This window comes from Borostomias antarcticus (genome assembly GCF_949987555.1).
Source record: "Borostomias antarcticus genome assembly, chromosome: 21".
Taxonomy (NCBI): domain Eukaryota; kingdom Metazoa; phylum Chordata; class Actinopteri; order Stomiiformes; family Stomiidae; genus Borostomias; species Borostomias antarcticus.
The window spans coordinates 9,209,007-9,219,006 of NC_140254.1; the positions used below are offsets into that span (position 1 = coordinate 9,209,007).

Below are 10,000 nucleotides of genomic sequence, written 5' to 3' on the forward strand. Positions count from 1 at the left end.
TATCTCTCTATCCCTCTATCTCCATCCCTCTATCTCTCTATCCCTCTATCTCTCTATCTCCATCCCTCTATCTCTCTATCCCTCTATCTCTCATCCCTCTATCTCTCATCCCTCTATCTCTCTATTCCTCTATCTCTCATCCCTCTATCTCTCTAAACCTCTATCTCTCATCCCTCTATCTCCATCCCTCTATCTCTCTATCCCTCTATCTCCATCCCTCTATCTCTCTATTTGTCTATCTCTCATCCCTCTATCTCCATCCCTCTATCTCTCTATTTGTCTATCTCTCATCCCTCTATCTCCATCCCTCTATCTCCATCCCTCTATCTCTCCATACCTCTATCTCTCCTTCCCTCTATCTCTCCATCCCTCTATCTCTCATCCCTCTATCTCTCCATACCTCTATCTCTCTATCCCTCTATCTACCATCCCTCTATCTCTCATCCCTCTATCTCTCCATACCTCTATCTCTCTATCTCTCCTTCCCTCTATCTGTCATCCCTCTCTTTCTCCATCCCTCTATCTCTCCATCCCTCTATCTCCCATACCTCTATCCCTCCATCCCTCTATTCGCCCATCCCTCTCTCTCTCTGGGGTCCCTGCCGGGGGAATGTTGAGGGACTGTCCGAGTGTGCTCTAGAGATACAGAGGATGTTTAATCGCCGTGTGTGTGTGTGTGCTCACTCACGTTCGAAGGTCAAACGTGTCAGACCCGCTCCCCCTCACCTGGACCCCTGGCGGGCGGGCGAGGGGACAAACACAGGGCAGGGGCGTGGCTTAGCGTCCGTGGTGTTTGTCCGCCAGTCCCAGCTGATGTCCCTGGCGCCAACCTGGCAACCCCCCCCGAGGCCAGCCTGAAGGCGGGAATAAGCCCCACGCGGTCCTGGGTTCCTCGCCAGCGTCACGTACCGTGGCCTGGCTCACACACCCCCAGAATGCCCCTCACCTGAACTCCCCACACCAACACCTAAAACTTCCCAAGGCCCCCCTGGCACCCCCCCCCCCCCCCCCCCCCCCAACCACGAAGTCCAAGACGCCAATTATCGTCACTCTCCAGTTCCCCAGCTAACACCGGCGCCACGCGTGCTTGTCCGCCCCCCCCGCGCGCCCTGACAACCGCAGGAGCGAGCAGCCACTCCCCACCCCCAGCTGACCAGAGAGAGAGAGCTGGCCATCTCCTGGGCCCAGTCGCACGGCCAGAGAGAGAGAGCTGGCCATCTCCTGGGCCCAGTCGCACGGCCAGAGAGAGAGAGCTGGCCATCTCCTGGGCCCAGTCGCACGGCCAGAGAGAGAGAGCTGGCCATCTCCTGGGCCCAGTCGCACGGCCAGAGAGAGAGAGCTGGCCATCTCCTGGGCCCAGTCGCACGGCCAGAGAGAGGCTCTTTCCAGGCTGAGTAGACGACAGAGGCACTTGCGGCTTATTGGCCAGCAAGCTGCGGCAGAGGCGGAGCCAAGGCGGGGGGCACAGCTCCCGTTGGGCGACGGCGTGTTCCCTAGAATAGAAGCGAGGGGTTCCAGCTGTCGGCGTGCTCGTCCCCAAATGTGTCCTTTTATCTGGGAATGTTGACTTAACGCGGCGAGACCTATTCTGTGCAGGACCTCTCGTTACGGAAATAACTTCTGGGAAAACAAGCTGTGATATTCATGGACAGAGAAAGAGAATCCGCTCGGATTTTGTGTCGGATGCTGATTGGCAGATCGAGGCTGATTTGGCCTCTGATTGGTCACTGACCGCAGATTTCCACTTTTCTAGTATTACTAACGAGTCCTGCACTCTTCTTCTACGTTAACTCCCACTTCATGGAGGTTGTTATTACATAAACGACAAAGTATATAACTTAAATGAGTTCTTCATTTAGTCCGGACTATACGCTTCAGATGAAATAATGTTCAAACGCAGCTGGATCTGATAGGTCGGTAATGTGCTGGCTCCGCCCTCGATGTTTTGACTTCCTGGTGTGAAGTGACCGTCCACGTCCGGCTCTGTTCTCGCGGGAATCGTCTCTGATTGCGCAACGGCCTCTCGACTCGTTTAACCTTTGACCTCCTGGTCTCCGTAGGGATGGTCCGCAGGAGACGGCCAGGAAGCTGGGCATCTACACGGGGGAGGAGCCAGCAGACCCGCCACGCAGCACGTCCAATCAGGTCCTGATCCGTTTCCGTAGCAACACGGAAAAGGGCGGACTGTTCCGTATCAACTATCAAGGTACGTTTCTATACCCATGCGATATCAGACACACACACACACACACACGCGTGCGCGTGCAGATGTAGTGAATATGTACTCTCTCTCATCGTGTCTCACAGCGTACAGACTGCAGTTCTGTCTGCCTCCACCCATCATCCCCAACGCAGAGATCCTGATGGCCAGCAAGGAGTTTAAAATAGGTGAGTGAACACACACACACACACAGAGTACACGCACACACACATGCACACACACACACACACACACACGTGCACACACAAACACACACACACACAGTACACACACACACAAACATGCACACATCCATAGATGAGCCATTAATGCACACATCCATAGATGCACACATACTGTACACACACACACACACACACACACACACACACACACACACACACACAGAGTACACACACAGAGTACACACACACACACACTCACACACACACACACACACACAAACATGACCATTCATGCACACATCCATATATGCGCACATAAACACACACACACACACACATACAAAGTAACACACAAACATGACCATTCAAACACACATCCATATATGCACACATAAACACACACACACACACACGGGCACACACACACACACACAAATATGCATACACACGCATGTCACACTGACTACAACTCCCATAGGGCAGCGGTACGCTGCTGATTCACAACCCAGATTACAGCACCCAGGGGCTTTGGCAAACAGAGAATGACTAATGAAGACCCTCGCGCCGAGTCAGCAGAGAACAGGTGCTCCCATTTAACACAGCCCACAGTCTGGATGAATCCAGCCTCTCGGTTTATTTGCTCAGTGACGTGGAAAGGCATCAGTCATTGACATAAGCAGAGCGACGGCGCCATTGCGCTGCGTTTGTTCACGTTGAGGGTCTCAACACGCCGTTTTTGATTTCTCCTCAGAGCGGTGTGGAGTGCACTCTGATTCATGGTTTGACATTTGTCCAAGCCGCTTTGTAGACGGGTAGTTTAACGATCTTTTTCAATCACCGTCTCTCTCTCTCTCCTTCTCTCTCCCTCTCTCTCTTCCTCTCTCTCTATCCTTCTCTCTCTCTCTTCCTCTCTCCCTCTCTCTCTTTCCCCCTCTCTCTCTCCATCTATCTCTCTCCCTCTCTCTCCCTCCATCTCTCTCTCTCCCTCTCTCTCCCTCTCTCTCTCTCTCTCCTTCTCTCTTCCTCTCTCTCTCCTTCTCTCTCTTCCTCTCTCTCTCCCTCCCTCTCTCCCTCTCTCTCTCTCCCTCTCTCTCTCTCACTCTCTCCTTCTCTCTTCCTCTCTCTCCTTCTCTCTCTTCCTCTCTCCCTCCCTCTCTCCCTTCATCTCTCTCTGTCTTCCTCTCTTTCTCTCTCTCATCTGGTCCCTTTTTAACTCTTCCCCTACCGCCTTCCTCCTTCTCTCTCCCTCCCTCTCTGTCTCTTGTTGACACCTTTTTAACTCCCCGTCTCAACTTTTACCTCCCTCCCCCTCCCTCCCTCTCTCTCCCTCCCTCTCCCTCCCTCCCTCCCTCCCTCCCTCCAGGTGACATTGTGCGCTACAGGTGCCTGCCAGGCTACCAGCTGAGCGGTAACAGCATCCTGACGTGTCGCCTGGGGACCCACCTGGAGTTTGCCGGCCCGCCTCCTTCCTGTGACGGTAAGATGCTCCTCCCCCTTCCCAAGACAAGTTGGTTTTAAGTCACGTTCACATGTCCGGGCGTCTCCCCATGGTCAGGGGAAGACGGCTACATCACGCGACGCCATCTTGCTTCTCGATCCAAACGGTCCTTCCCGACTCAGAAAAGCTACTGTGTTCACAAGTCTGTATAAAACATGTCCCAAACCTTTTTTCCATGTCTCTTCTCGCAGATGCAGCGACCATATCTGTGTTCCGTTGTTGTTGTTTTTGTTGTGGTTGTTCCCTGGGGGTGTGTGGGCTAGGCAGACCTGATGCTATGGTGTTTCATGCGTTTTGAGATCCTGCTGCCTGAGGAATCCATGAATACTGCCCCCCCCCCCCCCCCCCCCCCCCCACACACACACACACACACCAGCAGACCAGCGGGTTCAGTCAGAGTGCGTGCAGCGTTCCCCCGCGTGTTGGCTCGTCTGCTGTCCAACACACCAGGCGGGTAGACTCACACGCACACACGCATGCACTCCCTCTCTCTCTCTCTCTCTCTCTCTCTCTCTCTCTCCCTCTCTCTTTCTCTCCCTCTCTCTCCCTCCCTCTCTTTCTCTCTCCCTCTCTCTCCCTCCCTCTCCCTCTCTCTCCCTCTCTCCCTCTTTCTCTCTCTCCCTCCCTCTCTCTCTCTCTCTCCCTCTCTCTCTCTCCCTCTCTCTCTCCCTCTCTCTCTCTCTCTCCCTCTCTCTGTCGTTCTCCCTCTCTCTCTCTCTCTTTCTCTCTCTCTCTCTCGGCAGTAGCTGTTGAAGGCAAATGAAGGACAATGAACCAAATGGAAAACATGTTCAATGTTTCAGGAGCAGAGCTGCGTCAGAGTGGCTGATGGGAAGGAAACAAAGAAGACTTACATGTACAGGTCAGGAGGACAGATAGAGAGAGAGGGAGAAAGAGAGAGAGAGGGAGGGAGGGAGGGAGAGATGTAGAGAGGGAGAAAAAGAGAAAGAAGGAGGAAGAGAGGGAGGGAGAGAGAGGGAGAGGAGGTGAGAGGGGAGGGGAGAGAGAGAGGGGTTGGGAGGTAGAGTTAGAGGGAGAGGGGGGTTAGTTAGAGAGAGGGGGAGAGAGAAAGAGGGGGGGTTAGCAGGGAGAGAGAGTTAGAAAGAGGGAGAGGGGGGTAAGTTAGAGAGAGGGGGAGAGAGACAGAGAGAGAGGGGGGGTTAGCAGGGAGAGAGAGTTGGAAAGAGGGAGAGGGGGTGTGAGACTGAGAGAGCACTCAGTCTAAAGTGAGGGAGGCACAAAAAGAGCTTGTTTTCCTCCCCGGGTCTGCGCCAGGTCCCGGCCACTCCCCCCTCACTCACCTCTCACTCCCCCCTCACTCCCCCCTCACTCCCCCCTCACTCACCTCTCACTCCCCCCTCACTCCCCCCTCACTCACCTCTCATGTCTGCCCTCACGCGTCAGAGCCACTGGGAGTTATCTGGACGGGACCTGCTAATGTCCCCTCGCCCCTCCCCCCACGCCCCCCACGCTCCTCCCCCCTCCGATGAAAGGACCTCTTTACCCGGGATAGAGGTTGAAAGTTAGTGGTGGAAAGAGGTGGGGAGGAGGGGCAGGTTGTGAAAGAGAAAGGATGAATATGAGAGAGAAGGGGAGAGAAAGAGAGGGAGAGAGAGAGCGAAAGAGAGGGAGAGGGAGAGAGAGCCAGGGATGAGAGAGAGAGAGAGAGAGGGATGAGAGAAAGAGAGAGAGAGAGGGAGGGAGAGAGAGAAAGAGAGGGAGAGGGAGAGAGAGAGAGGGATGAGAGAGAGAGAGAGAGAGAGAGAGAGAGAGAGAGGGATGAGAGTTGGAGGGCAGTGAGCTAATTGAAATGCAGAGGATATCCTGGCTGCAGCTGCGCCTATCAAATCACTGTCTCTAGCTCTGACAACTGACCCCACCTCCCTTCTATCACATACACACACACACACAGAAAGAGAGGGACACACACAAAGAGACGGACACACACACACCTTTATACATGAGCCCTCACACCCCCCATCAGGTGGGCTGTCTCAGAGGGTCTGTCATGGCCGGTCTGACTTTAGCACTGCACTGCAGGAAGACTACTGCCTCTCCAACAACCCCCTCCCACACACACACACACACGCGCGCGCGTGCACACACACACACACACACACACGCACAAACACACGCGCACACACACACGCACAAACACACGCACAAACACACACACACACCACCTCCCTCTTACACACGCACACACACACACATCCCACCTCCCTCCTACACATGCGCACACACACACACAGACCCCCACACACACACCACCTCCCTCCTACACTCACACACACACACACACACACACACACACACAGATGCTAACCCAACCCTTGCCCAGATACCCATGCTATTTCCCTCTCCCCTGCATGCCCGAGTGCACACACACTCACACTCTCTCACACTCAGTTTCGTGAATTTCGAGTCTTGCATCCAGTCTCCATGGTGACAGGGATAACCCCAAGACTTGTATTTTTAGTCGTGGTTCTCCCGGTCTCTGTCTCTCACACCATGTCTGCTTTCTTCACTGCTGCACTCATTCATATTCTATAAACTGTGGAATAGAAGATTGCAATAATACTTTCTGTGCCACGTACCATTTATCTATGATTTACAGAATAGCCCAGAGTTCAAGCCAGAAAGAATAATATCGGTACACGTACAGTGCTGGGAACTATTAAAGATGTCCCTGTTTTGCTGTGGTAAGGCCTTCTCTGTCCACTGTATCGTAACTAGGAGGGATGGAACAACAGCTCTCTGATCCCTGGGGAAGCTTAAAGGGACGGTACGCGCACATACACGGCCGTGCTCACAAACAAACACACAGCTGGTTCCCTCGACTCCCCCCTCAATCTGCCCTTATCGGTCCACCTGCATAATCAGCCTTCGCTCCGTCTGTCTTCGCTCCCTTCGCTCGTCTTGTCCCCTTCCCCATCCCCCCCTCCTCCTCCTCTCGTGTCCTGTCATCTTTAAAAGGTAATGGCTGACACCCGGGCGCCGTCGGATCCCTCCTCTCCCCTGTCATCCCTCGCTCCGCGCCAGACGCTTACGTTCTGATCCCGCTAATGCTAACGCTAACGCTAACCCCCCCCCCCCCCACACACACACCTCAGATCAGCCCATTACCGCTCCTGAGCTTATGCTAATTAAATACAGCTAACACTAACCCCCCCGCCCCCGATCAGCCCGTTGCCGCTCCTGAGCTTATGCTAATTAAATACCCACATGGCTGAAGGCTTGCCTGCAAGCGCTCGCTAACACTTGAAGGCCTTTTTTTTATGTGGATTTGTGATTTCTGGTGCTGAGGCTCCTCGCTGGGTGTGTGTGGGTGGGTGGGTGGGGGCTAGTGGCGGAGGGAGCAATGAAATGACAGTCAGGTATACAGTTGTGCATAGTGTTCAATTGTTCGAGTGTTGGTTGAAGTGTTCAAGTGTTCAGTAGTGCAGAGTCCGTCATTGTCTATTGTTTGTGTCAGCAAGGGCAAGGCAGATTGGGATTGAGATCCAAAACAAGCAAATCTTGAGTACAATATCAACAAAGCCCTTTTATTTCAGCTGTCACGTGTCAAATCAACGTGTTTACAATCTCCCACTCTTGACACTTCATCTCAAAGTGGATTACAGAACAGAACAGCTATTGAAAAGAGCCCCACTCCATCTCAAGTCATCAACCGCTGAGCTTGGAAGATTAAGTGGATGTCTGAAAGGTCATTCAAAACTCGATTTATATTTTTTTTAGCCATGAGAAATTGATCACCTTGTGAATTTATGGACTACATAGTGCCAATCAGAGTCTAGGTCCTGGAAATGAGCCAGCCGGGAGTAATGGTTACTGTCATGAGGACTGCTATTCAAATCTGTTGAATCTAATTCAAACGAAGGCCCCGAAAATCATCCATGGAGTTGTGAGTGGAAAAGAAGCAAACGTGTTAGACTACGCAGGAGGAGGTCAACAGCACCTCTTGTGCATGAAGTGCAAATGACAGAGCCAAAGAGTGATATGAAACGGTAGAGTTACATAGAGATAGAGGTGTCAGTACTCAGTTAAATTAATTTGTCTTCAGTTTTCTCTATGGAGAGTAGAGAAGGCTAGCTCTACCCGACCTAACATCTGAAATGCATTTTGAGGTGACCAAATGCTCTCTCTATTAAACTACGGGCCGTTGACCGCAACCAAGGAAATGAATGCTGTCTCAGTAAAGAGGGGGCGATGTGTGCATAATGGATGAGAACCGTGGTTAACGGATGACCACCTCCTATAAGTGCACCCAGTGGCGCGCTCCCACGCGTACTGTAATAGCGCCTTATACTCGACTGTACTGTACAGTCATCCGAACTTCAATACTCAGTCAATAAATGTCACCTCAGCCAGCTGCGTCTGCCACTTACTTCCTTATTTATTTCATTTCCTGCCAGAGGGATGTCTGTCCCCATGACTTTCTGCTAAAATGAACCGTGTTTGTCATGCCAGGGATGGGCCTGCCGACACAGACAACCACCCCCCCAAAAAAAACTGGAAGTAATTAATTTAAAATAAAAAATAAAGTTGTCAGCCTCTACAGTCATCCCAACTTCAATACTTCACCTCGTGGCGAGAGCAACAACGACAGTGGTGGTCAAATAATTATTACACCCCTCAACCACGAGGGGCAGTAGAGCACTGCTACAGTGTAGTAGGCTACTGGGCGTCTCTGATGATCTGGTTGCCGTTGCTTATAGCCTAATGTAGGCTATGTTTCTCAGTTTGACCGGTATGTACGCTTCCTTAGAAATGACAGCAAAAAAGAGGAAGTGATTTGCTATAGATACTCTGTATCTTGTCGAGGGTCGAAATCTTATAATTCCCAGTGGCAACTTCAATAATAATGTGTTGCCTTCGTCTTGCTTATAGACTATGTCAATATAGCCTACACAATATACAATACAATGTACAATATACACAATATGATACAAAGATACTAGTTTAAAATATAGGCAGTTACTCTCCAACAAATTGAGTTTGCTTGTTCAACGATGCCTCCTGGCGGCTATTGTGCAACACTGAATAAGGAAGTGGTCTGGAGTGGTCCTCTAAAACTTCACTACCAATGTTGTTGCTGCTCTGCCCACGAGACGCGGCAAAGTATTTAGGTTCTCGTGACTGTACAGTATTTGAATCAAAATGGCTTCCACTCCGAAGGCGACACAAGAGGCTAGGCTTCATTACTCATGTCTGAGCTTATTGGCATACTGTAAGTTGCCAGCTCATCCCAGGCACACCATTGACTGCCCTCTTCAATGTTAATTGAGTTTGTCTATTGGATTTTTTTTAACACCTCATTCAGGAACATTTTCATGAGATTGATTTGAGTTTTGATAAAAGCATGCCAGAAGCTTCCTTTTATATCTTGGGAAATCATCTTAGTGACTACAGAGCACAGTGCAAATGTTCTCAGGACTGGTTTATTTTATTTATCCCCCCCCATGAACAAATAGTTCCTAAGTCGCTGCTCCTCCTCCGTGATTGGAGGAAGGGAGCTTTGCTCTCCGACGCCTCCTCCTACTTTGAGGCACACTTTGCGATCTTGGCAAACGTACCTTTAGGCCCACAGATCACAACATGCCCGGTGTGCACATGAGTTTCTAAATGCCTGTTGCCTCTTGCCTTTGCCGATAAGGCTGTGTGCACACTATGGGTATTTTTAAAATGCGCTGCGGATTTCAACAGCTTATTTTCCATTCAAAGCTATGGGAAAAGATCAAAATGTGGGCGGATATTGAAATGCGCTGCGCATCTGCGCTGTGCGCTGGCCAGAGAGGATTCCTGAAGTTGTAAATAGTTCAACTTTTGGAGAAATCCGCTATGACATGGAGCGTATTTTGATCAGACGACCAATCATGACAATATGATGGGCCCCGTACTGCTGTCGGCCACGGAGGATATCGTGAACCCATAATCGAGTCCGACCAACTCTCTCCTCCTCAGCCTCTAAATAGGCTACAGCCAGAGCAATCTTTCTACTTTTTGACATGACAGTAAAAGCCAAAAAGTTGCAAAGTGCAAGTAAATAATGTAACGGTTGGTTACAAGATAATGTATCGAACCTGGGTAGAGTCAAGAATGTTGTTATGGAAACGA

The 10,000-nt window shown here is 51.1% G+C and overlaps 1 protein-coding gene across 1 annotated transcript in view; it reads left to right on the plus strand.

The window, feature by feature from the left end:
- csmd2 (CUB and Sushi multiple domains 2) overlaps positions 1-10,000 on the plus strand; it is a gene marked incomplete at both ends in the record, with an annotated part of 339,405 nt that overhangs the window by 284,984 nt on the left and 44,421 nt on the right. Inside the window, 3 exon segments of the mRNA XM_084454911.1 lie at positions 2,061-2,206; positions 2,308-2,388; positions 3,749-3,862. Of these exon segments, the coding sequence (XP_084311037.1) occupies positions 2,061-2,206; positions 2,308-2,388; positions 3,749-3,862 (341 nt within the window).